The sequence below is a fragment of the Rhagoletis zephyria genome, unplaced genomic scaffold (assembly GCF_001687245.7).
Source record: "Rhagoletis zephyria isolate East Lansing unplaced genomic scaffold, Rhagoletis_zephyria_1.1 Rzeph_scaffold_00061, whole genome shotgun sequence".
Lineage (NCBI taxonomy): Eukaryota > Metazoa > Arthropoda > Insecta > Diptera > Tephritidae > Rhagoletis > Rhagoletis zephyria.
The window spans coordinates 601,700-623,832 of record NW_016157145.1 but is presented as its reverse complement, the minus strand read 5'-3'; the positions used below and the strand labels follow the sequence as shown (position 1 = coordinate 623,832).

At 37.1% G+C, this 22,133-nt stretch overlaps 1 protein-coding gene across 1 annotated transcript in view; it reads right to left on the bottom strand.

Moving 5' to 3' along the window:
• Window positions 1–22,133, bottom strand: part of LOC108370035 (uncharacterized) — a 58,558-nt gene that overhangs the window by 26,588 nt on the left and 9,837 nt on the right. Inside the window, exon 4 of the mRNA XM_017625272.1 lies at window positions 8,758–9,234. Within this exon, the coding sequence (XP_017480761.1) occupies window positions 8,758–9,234 (477 nt within the window). The remainder of the gene's footprint in view (window positions 1–8,757; window positions 9,235–22,133) is intronic.

Sequence of the window (22,133 nt, the reverse complement as noted above, 5' to 3'; positions counted from 1 at the left end):
GGAGTAAAGTCCTCTCTCGACGTACGAAAACCACGCTCTATAAGTCACTCATCATGCCCGTGCTGGTATATGGCGCAGAAGCATGGACAATGACAACATCCGATGAGGCGGCTCTTGGAGTGTTTGAGAGAAAGATTTTGCGGAAGATTTACGGGCCTTTAAGCGTTGGCGACGGCGAGTACCGCAGACGATGGAACGATGAGCTGTATGAGCTTTTCAACGATATGGACATAGTGCAGCGAATTAAAATACAGCGGCTCCGCTGGCTTGGTCATGTCGTTCGAATGGACACCGACGCTCCAGTTCTGAAAGTATTCAACTCCGAACCCGCTGGTGGTAGCAGGGGAAGAGAGAGGCCACCCACTGCGATGGAAAGATCTGGTGGAGGACTTGACTTCACTTGGCGTTTCCGATTGGCGTCAGTTGGCACGGAGGAGAAACGACTGGCGTGCTTTGCTGAACTCGGCCAAAATCGCTTAGGCGGTTGCAGCGCCAAAACAGAAGAAAAAGATTCGCACGATACAAATAATTTTTACGGTATTTTCCCCGTGACAAATAAAAAGTTTTTGACAATTGGAAGAAATACAACTTCGAAAGTCTATTTTAAACGATTTTTCATTTTGCTACGTTAGAGCCGTTGCCGAGAAACTTATGGATACATATACATATACATAAAAATTGCTCGTTTAAGGTAATTAGAATAAGGGGCAAAAAATCCCGCGGAATTTGTCACGTCATCAGCGTTTTTCGTTTTTAGTTTTTGTAACTCATTTTTAATACTTTCTTCTGTGACTGGTTAGATATACGTCTGTGCACTTGCAAAATATTCCAGGGACCAAAAATAACAGTTATTTTTTTCGAGTTAAATTTGGCCTAATATTTTTATTGCGAAATAAACGTCCTATCCAGATAAGAAACAGCTTATCCAAATTAAACAAATTTGGTATCATATGAAAGATGACTGAAATAGCTTTTAAACAGAAATAACGAATGAAGGCTACCACCTCTATTTATATTTTTTTATAACTTAATGCTAAAACTNATGTCGTTCGAATGGACACCGACGCTCCAGTTCTGAAAGTATTCAACTCCGAACCCGCTGGTGGTAGCAGGGGAAGAGAGAGGCCACCCACTGCGATGGAAAGATCTGGTGGAGGACTTGACTTCACTTGGCGTTTCCGATTGGCGTCAGTTGGCACGGAGGAGAAACGACTGGCGTGCTTTGCTGAACTCGGCCAAAATCGCTTAGGCGGTTGCAGCGCCAAAACAGAAGAAAAAGATTCGCACGATACAAATAATTTTTACGGTATTTTCCCCGTGACAAATAAAAAGTTTTTGACAATTGGAAGAAATACAACTTCGAAAGTCTATTTTAAACGATTTTTCATTTTGCTACGTTAGAGCCGTTGCCGAGAAACTTATGGATACATATACATATACATAAAAATTGCTCGTTTAAGGTAATTAGAATAAGGGGCAAAAAATCCCGCGGAATTTGTCACGTCATCAGCGTTTTTCGTTTTTAGTTTTTGTAACTCATTTTTAATACTTTCTTCTGTGACTGGTTAGATATACGTCTGTGCACTTGCAAAATATTCCAGGGACCAAAAATAACAGTTATTTTTTTCGAGTTAAATTTGGCCTAATATTTTTATTGCGAAATAAACGTCCTATCCAGATAAGAAACAGCTTATCCAAATTAAACAAATTTGGTATCATATGAAAGATGACTGAAATAGCTTTTAAACAGAAATAACGAATGAAGGCTACCACCTCTATTTATATTTTTTTATAACTTAATGCTAAAACTATTCATGTAAATACATACCTAACCCAATGTTTGTTCTATGGTAATTAATTAACATTTTTTATTGAAATTTTCAATGTGTGGCTTTCTTCTTTTAGACATTTCAGTTGTAAAGCTATTTAAGTCCTCTTTCATTGCATACCAAACTTGTTTAATTTGAATAAGCGGTTTGTTTATTATCCGAAAAGTGCAAGGCATATCAAACAGGTAGTAGCATTAGAGCAAAAACAACATTTGCGTGTATTTTGTTGTTGCTACTGGTATCGAAAATGTCAAAAACTGTTCTGATTTTTTCTTCTAAATCAAAGCGTGCCATGTGAAATAAAAAAAATATTAAAAAATTTAAATTGTTAAAAAAAGCTCGAGGCCCAGCAATTAAATAAAACGCAAATTTTCGTTCTATAGATATTTTAATTGTCGATATTTCGACCTCAATCTGAGGTCATCTTCAGGACTGTAAATATACAAACACGATAACATATTATTAACTTTAAATTATTACAAACATACGTTAAACACAACTTACACTCGACAATTAAAATATCTATAGAACGAAAATTTGCGTTTTATTTAATTGCTGGGCCTCGAGCTTGTTAAGAATGATTCATAATCTAAAATTCAAAGGCCAACAACAAAAACAAAAAAAAAATTGTTAAAAAAAAATAAAAATATGTTGAAACTTTATTTCTTAGTAAATTTGTTTGCTTCTAGAAGCATCGATCCATCCTTTGCAAGGCCCAGTAATCAGCGGTTGTGCTGCTGAGTTGGGCGAACGTTCCAAAAGCTGTTATTCAATCGCTTATTTTGTATGGAAAAAGGTTTCACATGCAAATAGATTTTAACAATTTAGAATTTTTGTGATAAAAAATTTTAAAAATTTTATATTTTCGAGACCAAATAATTTGAAAAAATAACAATAAAAATCAAATCAGCTGATCTACTGATACTACCCGTTCAGTGTGCCTTGGGAAAGTACTTTTATTTCGGATTAAAAAATATTTGGCCAAGTTTAACTCGTAAAAAAAATAATTGTAATTTTCGGCTTCTTCAATAAACGCATTCGCAAAAGATCCGCATTGATTTTTGAGAATGCGAAAGCGAATGCGAATGTTAAAATTAATGCGGAAGTTCCGCGGTTGCGAATGCGAATGCGAATATTCGCAACAACCCTGGTCTAAAGTTATGCAGTAACATACAGAAAAAAAATACTCCCATGAATTGATAACCTCCTACTTTTTTTGAAGTCGGCTTAAAAAATATAATGGCTGCGTTTCTTTATACATTCCAGATACACAGATACAGGCAGAATAAACAGAATGCGCCTGAAATATACGTTAACATATCATCAGGAACGTTCTAAAGAATAAGTAAACAAAAAAGTTTTTGGGAAAATTGACGATTTTTCAGTGAAATATTTCGGCAACGCTGCGCGTGCCGTGGCCATCCGCGTTTTCCCGCCGCCACTGAAAAACCTAAGACGCTGAGAACAGATATGCACATCGCATTGAAGGCTAAAAAATCAGTAACAATACGTTCTTTTTTATGCAAATGTATGCCTGTATACATAATTGAAATGTTTCAGTAAAATAAAGCCAAAGACAATACTACTCACGGGCTTTATTTCCTTTTTTATGAAATATATGAAAGGGGCGTTATTTCCTATTCTTTGGGAAATAAAGCCCACGGCCATTATTGCTCATTCGCAAAGGAAATAAAGCCCGCGGACTTTATTGCCTTTTATTGGTGGGCGCTATTTCCCCTTCGAAATGGAAATAACGCCCATGGGCGTTATTTCGGCGGGCCTTATTGCACTCCACCGAAATAATGCACATAAATATTTTTGAAACAACCACATGAAGACGGTTATCTGCTCGATCTTACTCTGAAGTCCGTTGCAGTTGAATTGTAAAATCTTCGTGTGCTTTTGTTGTGTGGGCTGCTGTGTATGGTCTTGCCCTATGGTGGCGGTGGGCGGCGTTGCAGTAGCGATTTGCGACCGAGCAGCAAAACACGGGCCCATATAGTTCCTCGTCCAATCTCGCGTGGTGCGCAGTCCTGAACATGCCCTAAAGTGACACCAACCACGGCGAGAGCTGCTTGTATTGTTCGAGGAACTAAGAGTTGTTGGCGGCGGCGCTCTGGTGGGGTGTGTGTTGTCTGTAGTGTGGTCAAGCGTTGTTGTGTTTTGTTTGGGTGTGGTCGCATTTGTGTTGAGTTGATCATGCGAACTCTGGTGTGCCGTGGAGTCAGCTCGGTTTGAGCAGTATGCGGCCACGAATGGCGTGGTTCATTGCCGGAGAGTCCTGAGACCTGGACAGGATCCACCGTTGTAGGAGTTACACCTGACTGAGGTGGAGTTATGGTGTAATAGTCTGTGGGGCGCGCAGCGGTATAGGTTTCTGACCCAGGGTTTGACTCGATGCCAGCCCTGAGCAGAAGCGTGCGGAGCAGATACTGTCCCATGAGCGAACAATGTTTAAGAGATTTCGCCGATCTAAACAGGGCGAAACCGGAGGTAAACGGGGACAAGACGAAGTATATCCTGTCATCAAACAAACAGTCAGCGCCTTGGCACTCGCCAGTTGACATTTATAATTTCGATAAGGTAGAGAATATATTTTGCTTTGGAACCAGAATTAACACCGATAATAATGTTAGCATCAAAATCAAACGCAAAATCACTCTTGCCAACAAGTGCTACTTTGGAGGGAGTAGGCAATTCAGAAGTCCTCTCTCGACGTACGAATATGGCGCAGTAGCATTGACAATGAGAACATCAGATGAGGCGGCTCTTGGGGTATTCGAGAGAAAGATTTTGCTGAAGATTTGCAGACCTTTGCGCATTGGCGACGGCGAGTACCATCGACGATGTACCGATGAGCTTCAATGGCTTGGAACCCGTTGGTAGTAGCAGAGGAAGAGGGAGTCCGCCAATTGGAGAAGGACTTGGCTTCACTTAGAATTTCCACTTTGAAGTACAGTAAAAGTATTTACTATAATAAAAGTTTGATTTACAAAAAACACAGCTTCTCTTAAAAATACAATCGCCGTTCGGAATCGCGTAAAACTACAGGTCCCTTACCTTTGCGTGACAACAATGTCCGATGTATGCATCGGAGGAGAAATTCCGTCAAAGGCTAACATATTGTTCAACTAGACACACCACGTGAACTTTGATTTTGACCTTTGGCATGTACAAGCTGTGGATGGCGTGTTCAATATTCGCCTGTCTGTTACGGTCCATTAAGCAGAGAGCTTAGATAATCGAGAAAGTGCTAAAATGTGCAAAGCAAAAATTGTCGTCCGAAATAGATCCACTACAATAATTACCACATACATTTTAAGTTATAATGCCCGTAACCGACCGAAAAGCGGTCGACGGTTAACCGCGGTCAAAATCAACACTCACAAAGCCATATGGATTCATGCCGATTATGATAATTTTTTATTATTTTCACAAGTTTGCCAATGTTTGCATCTACACCTTTTTCAGTTTTAGTTCAGAAAGCTGCAATTCATACTCAAAAATTCCATTTCAAATTCAGATAGTTACAACTCAAGTTCAGAAGTTCCATTTAATATTAAGAATTTGCATTTTTCCATTTCAAATTCAGAAAATTACAGGTCAATTTCAGAATTTCCATTTCAAATTCAGAAAATTAAAATTCAAATGCAGAATTTCCAGTATGAATTCAGAAAGTTGCAATTCCAATTCAGAATTTCCATTTTAAATTCAGAAAAAAATTCTAATTCAGAAAATTTTGTATTTCAAATTCAGAAATTTCCAATTTCAGAACTACTAAAAATCCTATTGGAAGTAAAAAACCATCAAGCTAGGAAACGACCAAATTGAAGAAATACTGCATTGCATTGAGAAGCAGTGCAATTTTACACTCTGGCAAATACAGAAAACAATTTTTATTAACTTCCCAATAAACATTGTGGCGAACCTTCGAAAATGCCTTTCGATATCCAGTATGCATATCGAACTGAGAACGAACTCATAACCAACCTTTATGAGATACGCATATGTCATATAAGTGGGCGGTGCCAGCCCCATTTTCCTCAAAAATTCCTAAAAAAAACACTTTTTTGCTAAAGAACGATTGTATATGTATATCAATTTTGAATAAATATTGATGAATTACTTCGCCACACTGCTCAAAAAATCTGAAAGTCCGGTACATAAACAATATAAATTCAAGGCCGTATTTAAGAAATGTCTTCGATCCTTGAAATCGAGTCAAAAATAGTCATTCAAAAACTCATAAATCTACAAAACCGTATTTTTTGACCTACCGTAAAACCGTATTTTTTAACCTAAATCGCGACCTCTAAATGACCTTTAAAATATCTATACAAATAGGCAATAATATTTCTCATAAAAACGAATAAAATTTGGGTCGTCTTGAAATTTCAAAAAAAAAAAAACGTTTTTGATGAGCACCCTAATGTACATATTTGCGTATGTACATAAATTTTTCTTGTACCTGGGTTTGAAAATATATTAAGGGAGTTCAAGATTTGTAGCATTTTAGATGTTTTTGTTATCCCATTTGCCCATAATGCGTGGTTTGGTTGAAATAAAATGCGCCAAAAAGTTTGACGAATATTTGAGACCATGCTCTGACAGAACTGTTTGAAAGTGAGCAGTCAAATCCAAGGCATATTCAACAGGGTAGAAGTGACAATTCAGTCGAGCTCTCTCATACCTGACTGTAATGTCAAAAAATGTAAACAAAGAAATTAACCCTTTGTTATGCATTTACCATATTTGATAAAACTCAACATCTTTGAAATGAAAGTTTTTGTAAATATGAAAATATTTAAAATCTCATTAGAATCAGCTTCATTTTATTTATTGAATTTTCGATTTAATGTAAATATGGGAATGCATACTTACACAAAATTACACACTAAATCAAACACACTCATTTATAAAACCGTTTTGACAATTTTCTTGCTTTTACTATCCCAATGTTTTTGAGCATTTATTTTTTTATTGAAATACTTAATTCTAAAGTATATTAGTCATTAAAAAAGTTTGATTCTTCTAAATTTACATCAGAACTTAACTTCAATAATTTAGCTATTAAATTTTTGCTATTCGAAATTTCCTTTCCATTAAATGTATTAAAAATTACTTTCAGTTTCTTTATGTCAACAAGGAATACTGGTTTAGGTTTTATCAGACTACCATTTGAAATTTGGCCTATCCATGTATGTACATGAAAGGGAGATTTTCTATTCATATTCGGTATGATAAATCCTGCACCTGGGACCAAACGCGTCCACTTAGAAATACTCGGCTGCGATGGGCTACAAATAAAGTCACGACCACACGTGAAGAGTCTTCTAATGAAACATCGCAGCAATTTGCCCACCGTTGCCGCTTCACTTGACAAATCGAATGTTTAAAATAACGCACAAGTTTTTTGTCCAGGCTCTTGACTAACACAACGCACCGCTCGCAATTCCTTTTCATTTTATTATGTATTTAAAATCAGTCGCACAGCTCACAATTGAAAATTTATATAAAAAAAAAATTTTTTGAATACTATAGGGTTAAGATTTGACATTTCAGTCGCAGTTCAAAAGAGAGAAATGTCGAAATCACTTCTACCTTGTTATGCCTTGGTCAAATCAACAGAACAGAAAAACCAAAAAAACACTTTTCAGCTATCCTGGAGGTTAACTCTTGATATTGGCGCAGTAAAGCTAAGCGTCAAAAGCTAAAAAAAAAAATGCTTTCCAAGCACAGCGACAGCAGTTTTTTAGTGTATTTTTTACTTTTTCAAACACTATAGTAGAGTTTAATTTTATTTGCCAAAAGATTAAATTTATTTGCCAAAAGATTAATTTTATTTGCCACAAGGTTAAATTTATTTGCCAAAAGATTAAATTTATTTGCCAAAAGATTAATTTTATTTGTCAAAAGATTAAATAAGTTTGCCAAAAGATTAAATTTTTTTGCCAAAAGATTAAATTTATTTGCCAAAAGATACATTTTATTTGGCAAAAGTTGAACTTAATGTGTCAATGCTATATATGGTGCTTGTTATATAATGAGCTAGATGTTAAATAAACAAAAGAAAAATATTCCAAATCGATCAAAATGTTGCTTAATTAGCTGATTACAAGTGCAGCTTTTAAGTACGTTTTATGAAATGAGTTAGTGAAATGAACAAACGCGTAAACGTAGTATACAATGCAAAATTTTATACAAACAAGACTAAAAGGTGGAAAAAATTTCAAAACTTTTTAATATACCAAGTTTCTATAAATGGACTAACAAGTAGAAAATAATCTTTCGTAAACCCATAGAATTTGTCCCGATAAGTTTTGATTTCAAAATCTTAGCAAAAGTCATTAAACTAACTGTGTTTTTTTTACACGCATATAGTACATACACCTACGCTTAACGTGTAAAAAAAACAATCATAGACAATTTCCATTTCAAAACAAGTCATTTTGATTTTATCGACAACTATTCATAAACGCACATAAAGTTTGTCGCTTAGAGCTCCATACAACTTTTAAGCTCAGATACGTACATATGCATGTAAAGAAAAACACGCCGATTAAAAAGTTCTTTATTTGATTTTTTTTCATATTTATTTTAAAAAACTGAGAACATGTTAATGTTCCACCACAAAAATAAATTATTTTTAATTTCATACAGAACTCGTGGAAATGCAAAAAGTTTCAAGTCACTAAAAATTGTCATTGATTTTCGAGAAGGTGGTCCCATACTATTCCCAAACAATTCCCAAGCACAAGTTTTTATATAAAAAAATAATCGTAACACTTCAGTAAATATTAATCTGCATATTAACTTAGTGTTAATAAAAGATATCTTCTTTTCAAATTGCGCAGGCTCGAAATTTATTTTAGAGCTATAGTCTAAAGGAAAAATCTCAGTTTTAAGCATTTTATTTTCTTGCACTCACCTGCGTATTATCTTCAAAATCATTCTGTAGTGACTCGTCAATATTAAGGAGGAAACTCAATGAATTAAAGTAATACAGATTTGGTGGATATGGTCGTTTTGCCTGTCGACGAAAACTGGAACGGAGGGTATTAATCTTTTTCCGCATCTCGTGTCTGTCGGCATCGGGATATCTTTCTTTATATTTTGCAAGCAAAATTTGGTATTGAATGTCTTTCAATTCTCGATCTTTGTAATCTTTGCTTTTTACGTCCCATAGTGCCGGTAAGGACTGATACAATTCAATAAACTCAATAATGAATTTCTTCTCATCTGCAACCGTTTCGAAGTTTTCGTCTTCCTCCTGGACATTGGCATTTTCTTGAACACCAATTTCTTTTTCTTGGAATGTATCTTCTGAAATGTTGAAACTATCACTTTTAGTGGTGGTGTCGAAAACCTCCATTTTGGCATCGTGTTTATCAACTCCAAAGGTGGACTATCGAATAAAATTAAGTTTAAGGGTAAAGAAGTGAGATAAATAAGTTCTACGTACTATATCTAAATATATATACACTTGTAGTTAGCTGATTAAGTTTAGTGACATTTTGACTAGCTATTTTTCTTTTGTTCATTTAATGTTCATAATTTTTTTATAAAAGTCTAGCACTTTACCTAACCAGCGCCACATAAAACCATATTTCAAACTTGGTACAAAAATTATGAAAATTCAACAAACTTTAATGCCGATTTCGTTTCCATCGAAAAATGCAACCTTCTCGTTGCCCTCTACGCACAAACACTAAGAAGAGGGTGATAAGCAGGCAACATTTTTTGTAGAAACGAAAACGCCATAACATTTGCACCCGAAAATTTTCAACTTTTCATTCAGAATTTTCAGAAAAATTTTAGGTATGGAGTTTTGTAGCTCATTTAATTTTAGTAGGTTAAAATGCAAATTTCAAGACGCTAGAACAGGGCTGCTACTGCAGCAGGTTGAACTCCTACTTGAGTAGGTTGAATGAGGATGTGCCGAATGAGTGTCCGGCATGCGGAGAGACCCCACATGACTCGAAACATCTCTTCGCATGCCCGGAAAACCCGACAACCCTAACGGCCTTGTCCCTGTGGACAAACCCCACAGAAGCTGCACGCTTCCTAGGGTTGCCGTTAGTGGAACTTGACGACAACGACTGAGATACCAACCGTCCTGGGCGGGGTTGTTGTAGCCGCTACAACAACAACAACAGGGCTGCAAACAACTCCAAAAATTGGTGTGCTTCGGTTCAGTGGTTCGAACCTCTCAGATAAAGCTTGTAACGTTACAAGAACCGGTTCATGAGTTCGGTTCAAATGATTAAATTTTTGTATGCTTAAGGATACAAATATTGCAAAAATATGACAAATCTATAATATAGAAATAAAACGCTTTGTTACTGAGATCAAATTCAAATATCCACATGTATAGTGGTGGCAAAATAAATAGGGACGCGACATTTTAGTAAGTTTTGGCTATTTTTTGTTTGTCTTTTTTAATGTTTATTTTTTTAATATACAAATCCAAGTTTCAAACTTTGAATAAAAATTATGAAAATCCGGCAAAGTTTCATCGAGATTGCAAAATTTTTAATAAACATTTCTAGGAAAAATTTGTAAGTTGTCACTTGGTTGGAACTTAAAAAAATGTTAATAAACTTGTTTAAGGTTTGGACAAGTCGTGAGCCTAGTCGAGTAGACAAACACAGCATACTCAGGATTTTTAACTGACACCCAAAATCTTGGCTTAATGTTGAAACCCCCATTTAGGGTCGGTTGGAGCTTACACTAGGCCTTAACTGCATATGTACAAGTACACGGGTGGTCAAAATAATAGGAGTGCGGCATTTGACAATTTTTCTTTTATTGGTTTAATGTTCATTAATTTTTTATAAAAGTATAGCTCGTTCTATAAAAACAACCATATAAATCCAAATTTAAATCTTTGTACGAAAATTAAAAAATAATCTACAGATTTGAACAAAATTGCATCAAAGCATTAATTTTTTTAATCAGAACTATAGCTCAATTATCTTAAATGTTCGCATTGATTTTTGAATTTTTTTAATGTTTAAACCATTACCCCATTTTCGGTCGGTTGGAGCTTAACTTCATATGTACAAGTATACCTGTAGCTCGTTCTATAAAAACAACCATATAAATCCAAACTGAAATCTTTGTACGAAAATTAGAAAAAAAGTACAGACTTTAACAAAATTGCACCAAAGCATTAATTTTTTAATCAGAACTAAAAAAAAAGTGTATACAGTTTTATAACTCAATTATCTTAAAATTCGCATTGATTTTAGATTTTTTTTTTTGCAGGCGAAATTACAACTCGCGGAGTTGCCATCAAACAAGTTTCATTGGGCAATTGCAAGTTTCAATGGACTAAGAATTCGCGTTGATTGAAGAAACAAATTATCGAAAATAGTAACTTTGTACTGAAGAAAATACGTGACGCCGTCAGCAAAAAATAAATAAAAATTCAACGATATTTTGTAGACACTCAAACTGGAATATGCCACTTTTCCGAATTCTAATTTTTGTACAAAGAGAGAAATTTGGATTTACATGTTTGTTAGACATACCATTTTGTCTCGGGGTGTACAATAAAGGAATACCTAGTATTATGTGTACCACACTAGGAATTCCTTTATTTTATTGGAAAACTGTTTCTGTAATGTACTGTAAAAAATGCTTTTATTTTTAAATGGAGAAACAGGATTTTTCGCGCAGTAATATCAGGGTTGGGCACAATGCACTAAAAAATGAATGCAATACGCTTTTCACTACCACTGTCTATTCAGTGATAGTTAAAATGCAGAATCCATTATCACTGAAAATTTTAGTGATAGTGAAAAAAATGCACTATCACTGAACATTTAGTGATAGTTAAAAACAAATTGCACTATCACTAAACCCTTAGTGACAGTGAAAAACAATTTGCACTACCACTTAATATTTAGTGATAGTGAAAACCTTTATTGATAATTAAAATTTTTCAGTAAAATAACATTGCTTTTGGCTGTAAACAAGCTTTATTGTTATGACATAGTTCTTCTTGAAGAATAAAGTAAGACTATATTAGCTGAAGCAGTGAAAAGAAATATATTCATATAAACAATATTCTTGAGAAGAGACTTCTAATTATAGTACGTCGCTTCAAAAATATAAAAACATAATTCATTTTTTATTTGCCTTTTTAGTACTAACATTTCAAAGTTATGGTCAGAAAGATTTTGCCTTGTCGATCGATTGACAATCCCAGCAAAGGAAAAAAGCCTTTCACCTGGCGCAGATGAAGGAAGAGGTGTATTATATTTTAAAAACATTTTTTTTATAGTAAGAAAGCGATGCAAAGCTTCAATGCTCCTATCCTCGTCATTCAGGTACAAAACTACTTCAGTTGCTATAGCTCCGCCATGGCAACATGTATACCGATTTTCATCTAAAAAAGCAAATTATTTACAAAACTTTTGCACGTTGGTTTCTTTTAATCAAATACCTATAAACTCCTCATCGAATTCGAGAAATAATGTATTAGCACTTATCGAAGGCTGTAAATTATTATCTTCCCATACCGGTTGTCTTTTAAACTCCATCGCATATTCTTTAGATTTATCCCGAACTTCTTCTAGACTGTATGAATCAGCACTTTCCAGCAAAGTTTTGCAAAATTTTAGTTTGATATCGGGAATGAGAATTGCTGCAATAACTGCATCCCAAGAGTCAGAGTGACTAAACTAAAATATATTTCAAACCTTTGCATTAGCTTTGATTGCATTTGAATATTAGTTCCGTCAAATATTTCAAGTTTTCGGATGCTAAACGTCGCATTTTTATTTTGATGGACAGTAAAGTTGGAATAAAGTAACCAAAGAACATATTTTGTTCTCTTTGAAGGACTATCGACTTCCTTCTGCGATAGGTTGCATTTCCTTTGCATATTCTTCCAAATACTCAACTTCTTCCTCATTGAAAGTAGAAATTTCCAGCTTATAGCATAGTTCACCTAATCTGTTTTTGACTTCTATTAACTTCTGAACCGAATTGTACAATGAGTTCCATCTTGTAACGCAAGGCTTAACCAGATTCGAAGGTATAACTGTTTTTATTATTTCCACAGATTTCGGCCTATTACATTTATTCCATAATTTTGTACACCTGAGTTAGCAAAATGTAAAAAGATAATATATGTACATGTTATAGATTTAACCTTACTTCCTTAGAGTGTAATTTTTGATACTATTTTTTCGTTTATACTAAACTACCCTATAATAGGACCATATTTATATGCAAGGTACAATCTCTGAAAATTTGACTGAAATCTATCCAGTAGTTTTTGAGTTAGGTGCAATCATGGAAACGGCTATTATTTTATATATGTAGATAATATATTAAATTCACAGTAAAAAAAAGTTTTTAAATATGGTGTATGGCGCGGAGGCATGGACAAAGATAGCATCTGATGAAGCACCTCTTGGAGTTTTCGAGAGAAAGTTTCTGCGCAAGATTTACGGACCTTTACGCGTTAGCAATGGCGAATACCCGAGACGATTTAACGATGAGCTGTATGAGCTTTACAACGATATAGACATAGTGCAGCGAATTAAAATTCAGCGGCTCCGCTGGCTAGGTCATGTCGTTCGAATGGACAGAAACGCTCTAGCTCTGAAAGTATTCAACGCGGGTCGCGATGCTGGTAACAGTGGAAGGGGAAGGCCTCTTCTGTGAGTTTTTTCTAACTATCACTAAAGTTTTAGTGATAATGCAATTTGTTTTTCACTATCACTAAATTTTCAGTGATAATGAATTCTGCATTTTAACTATCAGTGAATAAACAGTGATAGTGCAATTCAGTGGTAGTGCAAAAATGCCCAACCCTGAGTAATATACTGTTTTTTCCGAAAAAAGATATGAGCGTTAGCCATACTCGAAATACTGAGCGTTTTGTTCATTTTGTTAGTTAATCTTCACTTGCGATTTCAGACACAGCATGTCACGGGGATCCTTTTGCTAAACTTTACAGTCGGAAATGATACAAATTGTTCGAATCACGAAAGGACTTCAAATAATTATTCATCAAAACCCCAAGGTTATCAATTGCTAAGTGGTGGGTTTTGCAATAATTTAAATAAATTACATATACCGGTTTTGTTTGTAAAAAAAAACCTTACCATTTTTTAGCAGTGCATGTTATGTATATTTTGAAGTATATATAATGAATGAAATTAAAAAGAATCGTAAAATTTCAAGAATTACGAAATGGCTGCCATATTCTGCATGCTATCTTTTTTTAATTGCGTGTTAAACTCTTGAAACTTCACAGATATGTTGTACAGTATTGACCAATACAATAGCACCTCCATTTCAGAGTGATATTGTTTGCCACTAATGTTTATTTTTTAATTTGTAGGAATTTTCAATTGAAATACAGTTCTTTCTCAAACAAAACCCGTGTACATAAACCCTTGTTTAAAACTTTGTAGAAAACTACAAAAATATGCGAAAAATTGCCTGCCAAATTTCAAACTTTTTTCTCAGAAGTGTTAGAAATTTTTTCAGTAAACAGTTTTATAGCCCATTCAATTTTAGTCTAACAATGTTCAAGTTTCAAGTGGCTAAACATTTCCGTTGATTTTTTAGAATTCATAATTTTTTAGAATATAGTTTTTGTTAGATAATGAGCTCTACTTTTATAAAAAGAAAAAATTCCGAAAAATATTTCAAATGAACATTGCGAATATTACTATATAAAGATCACTACAATTTTTAGTGAGTTAATGTAGTTATTTATTCATTTTTAACTGAATAGTGAGTAAATCTCTATTCAGTGAAAAATAAAGATATATGAGTTAAGTTGAGTTAAACATTCTAAAATAATAAATGGTAAATTGGCGATTTCTTCTGGCGGCATCCTCGTCTTCTCTTTCAATGTTAAGGTTTTCATTGCTTAGTTCCGTACTTGAAGCGGTTGCAATTTCTTCAGAAAGTTCCACGCGAAAGTGTTGACAAATATTATGCAAATCGTAGCAAGCGTTCACAATTTATGTAGATTTTCCTGGTGAATAATCTAAGCCACGCACAGATAAAAGACAACGAAATCGGCTTTTCAATATTCCAATCGTCCGTTCTACAATATTTCGAGCGTTGCAGTGTATTGTATTGTAGCGAGCTTGTGGTGAACCAGCTTCTGCCATGCGGAAAGGAGTCATTAAAAAGTTTGTAGAGGGTAACCTTTAGCCTTTAAGAATTATTTTATACAGTTTATTTTTGTATTGAATACTAATGACCAGTCTCACCTAAAATCCAGGAATTCCTCTGTATGTTTCTCTGCAAATGCACTTTTAAATCGTTTACCTTAAAAACAAAAGAATCGTGATTTGCGCCCGCGTGCCTAGCATCCACAAACCGGATAGCCATTTTTTAAACGCAAAGCTTGAAATCGAAATAGATGTCATGATCATTTTCTTTTAAAGTATTATTTGCTTTTTATATTTTCATTTACAATCATGACGTTTAAACTGTAGTAGCCTTTCCTGTTTAGATAAAGATGTTGCATCTCTTTTTTTATGAAATGACGCAAACGTGAGTCCCATCGACACAACTCCACTTTTTGAATAGAATGCAATTTTTGATGAGTTTTGCTCCTCTTCAGTCATTTGGGATGTAATCGGTGTTGCCACACATGGGCTTTTTCGTTTTTTCCTACCAAAACTGGTAGGCTTTTTTTCCATTTGCTAGGTTGGTAGGCTTGATTGGATTTTGGTAGGTTTCGGGACAATGAGTAATAGTCCAAACATTTTAGCAACCTTTTTTACACGAATATTTCACCGGTGCGTTCGTATAACGGCGGCCGCAAACATGTAAATATAACTGATCCCTAAGTACAAACGTTTACCCTTATTATTGCCAATATACAATACGAACATCCATATATCGTCACCTAAGGGCGAAAAGGTGCCAAGTCCATTTTTTTTAATTGTTCAGGAGAGACGAAAAATCAATTTAGTTTCGTATTACCAGCCATTCTGCATCAAAAACCAAACTTTGGAAAAAAACGGACGTGGCACCTTTTCAGAATAGTCTGCCAATGGCTCGTACCCAACCATATTCCAGGCGGAGGTCTTTGCAATCGAAGTCTATGTTCGCGATTGTCATCATAGAAGGCAAATGGGGCCAGAATAAATATTATGTCGGATATTCCGGCAGCGTTAAAGGCCTTAGAGTCTTTTAAAACGGCATCAAGGCTTGTGAACTCTTGAACCACCTGGGAGCCCACAACAGCGTAACGCTGTGGAGGGTTCAGGGACATGAAGGGTTTGAAGGTAACGAAAGGGCTGACTATCTCGCAAAGCGTGGAGCCCAAATGCGTTTGCATGGTCCCGAGTCAATCTGCGGCACATCCAAATGATACGCTGCAGACCTACTTAGGAGCTAGCTGGGAATAACTCAAATTGCTGCCGACTGGCGGAAGTCAAAGGGAATAAGAAAATCAATAATAATAATTTCAATATGGGAGGTACAGCCGTTCCTCGCACACGTTTCTGGAAATGTTCCTCCATCTCGTTTAGCAAAAAGCAAAATACTCCTTATTTAAACGAAAGTAGCTTATGAATCTGCAAAAAAACGTTATTAAAATGCCGTTCAATAGTCACTACAATTTTTCTTACTTGGTGCTTGGAAGCTCCAAAGGATTCGAGTGATCACGAAGCCTTTTTCATATGCGCATCACATCAGTTTTGGGACCAACATTTTCATCGTTGTACAATAAATCAACGCTTATGTCCATTTTCCTATTTATTTATAAAAAAAAATCCCTTTCGTAAACATTAAGTAAACTCTGTTGTAATTTTTCGGCACAAAATCATCAGCTGTTTACTTATCTGTCAAATCTTCACTTTTTAGGTTGGCAACATCAATACAATTTCAACTGAAGTTAGTTGTAATTCGTAATGCCAAAAAAGAGTTGAGTTGTTTTAAAGTTGAGTTGATGATGAATTGTGCTCGAAAGCAAACGGGTATCTCTCCGAGCTTTCTCGCTTCTTCACTACTAGGAGACTAACCCTGTCCCCTACAAAATCCTCTGCGAACTTATTTACCACCTGGACGAAGGAGGTCAGACTACCGCTAGGTATTCACGTAACATTCGACAGTCTGCTCTCCTTCACAGCACACACAACCGCAATTGTCAACAAAGTACAGAGCCGCAACAAGGTCCTCAAGTCGCTAGCCGGAAGTACCTGGGGCAAAGACAAAGAAATGTTGCTGGCAACATACAAGGCAATTGACCGGCCGATTATAAATTACGCAGCACCAGTGTAGTCGCCGGCGACCAGTAGGACGCAGTGGATGAAGCTAAAGACTGCTCAAAATACTGCACTACGGACAGCGACGGGTGCCTTCTGATGTCGCCAGAACACCACCCACACTTCGAGGCGAAAATGCTCCCCATAAAGGAGCACAACACAATGCTCTGCAAGGAATTCCACCTGCTTGCATAGGAGCCCTCGCTGAGCCATGTGAGAAGGCATATTTACGAACTGACGGACATTCCCACGAGAGCCGGTTCTACGTACTGGAATGACTCGGGTTTTACCCGACCAAGGGCTGTTGTTTCGGCGATCTAACCCCGTCTAGGTCGACGAAGTCCCTCAAAAGTTGTACGCCCACAGGGCTACTTGTTCTTCGCATACTTCTGCTCAGGGCTGGCATTGAGTCAAACCAACCCCGGACCAGAAACATATACCAGCTGCGTGTGCCAGAGACGATTACACCACAACTCCACCTCCGTCAGATGTAATACCTGCAATGGGTGGAGCCATCTCCGAGTTTGATCAGGCCTCACGACTCACAGGCAATGGACCACTGCGTACATGGCCCCTTGCTGAGCGAATCGAGCTGCCTCCACGGCACAACAGAGTCCGCCTGAGCAACTCAACACAAAAATAACCGCACCACAACACAATATAATAGACAATACCACAGACACAACAGACCACACTACAGATACAACTGCACCACCACCCACACGCCACCGCCAACAACTCCTAGTTCCTCAGACAATCTGCACGGTGTGTCAGTCCATAATGTGACATCAGTCCAGTGCAACGCCTGCCTTGGCTGGTGTCACTTTAGGGAATGCTTAAGACTGCGCACCACACGAGATTGGACGAGATACTATGAGGGCCCATGCTGGCTCGGTCGCAACCCCCAACTGCGACGCCGCCCACTAACACCACAGGGCATCAGCCTCAGCAGCAGCAAGCACAGCATGTGGCGGCACGACAACACACATCACTAACACCCCACATTCCAATAAGTCTCCCTAGGCACACGAAGATTTTACAATTCAACTGTAACGGACTTCAGAGCAAGATCGAGGAGATAACGGTCTTCATGGATCGGCACGCAATATTAATAGCTGCGGTCCAATTGACAAATCTGCACGGCAATTCAACACTTTTAAATTGCGCCGGATACAACGTGCATCGTCGAGATCGCGAGCGAGATAATGGTGGAGGCCTAGCGTTCATCACGCACCACATTGTGCAGTATCGTCTTATCGAAGCAGACGTCGACCGCACGGATACCATCTTAGAATGTCAGAGAATTGCTATCCGGTCAGGCGATGTTGAGCTTGAAATATTTAATATATATATACCCCCTGCCACCAGCTGCCCGGCAGGATATCACCCTGAAATAGGTGCGCTCCTCAGAGGTGAAAACCGTATGGTAGTTGGTGACTTCAATGCGCACCAGGATCTTTGGTATTCAAGCCTGTCAAACGATCGTAGGGGAACACAATTGGCTGAGCAGATAGACGATTCGACATTCTACACAATGAACAATCACGCACCCACCAGGATTATGGGCAGCTGCTGCAGCTCGCCAGACCTAACAATAGTCAGCGCTGGTCTGATAAACAGCGTATCATGGCGACCTATGCTGACCTTGGCATCAGACCATCTGCCCATAGTCATCTCGATCGATAAACCAACCGACTTTGCTACCGCGGAACACCGGACCTATATCAACTTTCCCAAAGCTGATTGGAAAGGCCTTGGTGACCGTAAGTTCCGCAGAGTTGTCACTGTTTCTTGTTGTTGTTGTAGCGGCTACAACAACCCCGCCCAGATCGGTTAGTCCCTCAGTCGTTGTCGTCAAGCTCCACTAACGGCAGCCCTAGGAAGCGTGCGGCTTCGACGGGGTCTGTCCATAGGGACAGGGGCGTTAGCGTGGTGGGGTTTAGAGGGCATGCGAAGAGATGCTGTGAGCCATGGGGCGACTCTCCGCATGCCGGGCATTCATTTGGGATATCTGCGCTTAGTCTGCTCAGGTATGAGCTCAGCTTGCTCCAGTAACCAGAGCGCAGTTGGGCTATTGTGGTCCCAGTCTCCCGAGGCAGACGAAGTTCTGTCTCGTCCACGTCTGGTGGTTGCGTGCTCAGAACGACATTCACAAGTCGGGAGTCTACATAACTCGAGACTGCCTCCCTCTGAATGCCGTTCAAGGCCTGTCGATAGGCTGTCGACTTCGTCCGTCAGTTCGTATAGATGCCTCCTGACGTGCCTGGGCGAAGGCTCTTCTGCAAGGAGTTGCCTGTTTGGGTGGCCACATCTGTGGCTCCCAACCAGGAACTGCCTGCAAAGCAGCATGTATGCTCCATAACTGTGAGCATGTGGGCCTCCTCGCGCAGGTGGTGTTGCGGCGACATCAGGAGGCATCCTTTCGCTGTCCTAAGTGCCGTGTTCTGGCTGTCACTGCTGCTGCAGCTCGCTTCGTTCAGGCAGGATGGATTACGGACCCACGTCCAAATTTCCCTGCTGAAGGAGATTCTTATTAAAACACTGCACGGATACATTTGAGTCGTCCAACAAGACATTTATTAGCATCGCAATTACTTACTCTCTTTATCTCTCCATTCTCTTGTAGAGTGCGGGCAAACACAAACCGCTTGGAGTATGCGAGAGTAAAAAACCGATCAATAGCAAGAAAAGTAGTGTTTGCTTTGCAATCGAAAATTATATCCGCAAGTAGTGTACTGTGCTTGCAAGTTCTTGAGTATTTTCATAGAGCTGTTGATTTTTGGTATTTGGGTTCTGCTAATTATGTGCTTATGAACACATGTACATATGTAATTATATCAACGATATTGTTGATGCTTGCTACTGCGTTATTTATTTATTTCAGTTTGCTGCAATAAGGTAATGAATAAAGTTATGAAGACTAGTCAGTGTTAAAGAAATCTGTATAGTTTATTTGTTAAACGGGTATAATAACCCAGAACAAATATTTAAGGAAAGAAAATATAAAATTAACAAAATAATGCCTTTCAAAAACAAATATTTTAAATGAGGTATGCATCACAATTATACGCCAACCATATATTGGAAAGTTTTGACTATTAATTTTTCATTATACAATTTGGTTTTTTTTTATAAAAATATAATTTATTCTTTAACAAACCACGTATAAATCCAAGATTTAAACTTTGTGCAATATTAAAAAAAAAAAATTACAAACTTTCATACAAATTTCCAGCTTTTTCATTAGATTTCGTTGAATATGCAGCTTTGTAGCCCATGTAGTTTTAACACAATCAAGTGCATGTATGAAGTAGCAAGGACATACAGTTGATATTTTGGGATTTTTTTATTGACGGTGTTAGTCATTTATGGAGAAAATTGCCAACAACTTCAACAAAAAAAATTTTACAAATATCAAAGGTAAGTCAAACTTGCACTTTATTGTAGGGGCTACAAAACTGCATTTTTAAAACCTTTCTGAGTAATCCAATCAAAAAGCACGAGATTTTTATGTATTTCTGTATCGATCGTGTATAGTTCGTAAATGACTGAAAACATTAATACATTTAAATAATAGAAGCGAAATATGTATTAGGGCTGTGTGCGAGTTGACCTAAATTTTAGTACCTAAACTAATATTCCACTTGAAATTTTCAGCCTCTTTCATTTGATATGTATATCTATGTATACACTTATATAGTGTACACATATTTCGAGAAAACTAAAAAAACGAACTTATAGCAATTTTTTAATATAAATGCATGTTTCTTATATAAAAATTTAGAAGTACCGTTAATTTTTTCATGATCGAATGATCGGATCTAAACCAAATTAATATGACACCACATGTGAGACCCGGACTTTCCAATAGAAAAAGAATCATCGAAATCGGTTAACGTGGTCCAAAGTTATGCGGTACATACACAAAAAAAAATATTCCGACGAACTGATAAGCTTCTCCTTTTTTGGAAGTCGGTTAAAAATTACTTAATTAACTATATTAAAAGATAGATTTTTTCCAAATTTTCACTATTTTTAACCGACTTCAAAAAAGGAGAAAATTATCAGTTCGTCGGAACATTTTTTTTTGTTTTTGTTTATGTATGTTACCGCATAACTTTGGACCACGTTACCCGATTTCGATAATTCTTTTTTCATCGGAAAAGGTGGTACCTCAAGGGTGGTCCCATATTAATTTTGTTTAGATCCGATAATTGGAGCGTGAAGAAATTAACGATAATCTTAAATTTGTATATGAGATTGAAGTCGGTTTTGTTTTTGGCTTAAAAATTACTTGTTTTAATATTGTTGTTCTGATATCTTATAACTTATTACGTATTTTTTTAAGAAAACCATACATTTTGATTTAAAAAAGGACATAATCTCGTTTTTCTAGAAATATGTATATATTATTCATATAGGTATACCTACTCAATGACAATTAACAATTTCGTTACTGAGTAACGAATACACACCCTGACTCTAAGTACCGAATCGTTACTCACATAATAATCTCGTTACTCGCATGTTCCGTATATGCACCATCATAGTGAATCAATACAACACAACATATTGTGCGGTAACGAAACTGTTTTTCGTATCGATACTAAAGTGTGTTGCGTGTGTATGTACGTACATGCATGCATGATTCGTGTGAGGTACAAGTGCTCGATTGTATCAAATTGTTCGAATCGATACAAAACTATGTTGCGTGTATACATATGTATATATGTACATGTATGTATGTGTGCGGGCGACATCAGGAGGCATCCTGTCGCTGTCCTAAGTGCGGTGTTCTGTACAGTCTGTAGCTTCGTCCACTGCGTCCTACTAGTCCCCGGCGACCACACTGGCGCTGCGTAATTCAAAACCGGCCGGCCTATTGCCTTGTATGTTGCCAGCAACGTTTCTTTGTCTTTGCCCCAAGTACTGCCGGCTAGCGACTTGAGGACCTTGTTGCGGCTCTGTACTTTATTGACAATAGCGGTTGAGTGCGCAGAGAAGGAGAGCAGGCTGTCGAATGTTACTCCGAGTATTTTGGGGTTATTCA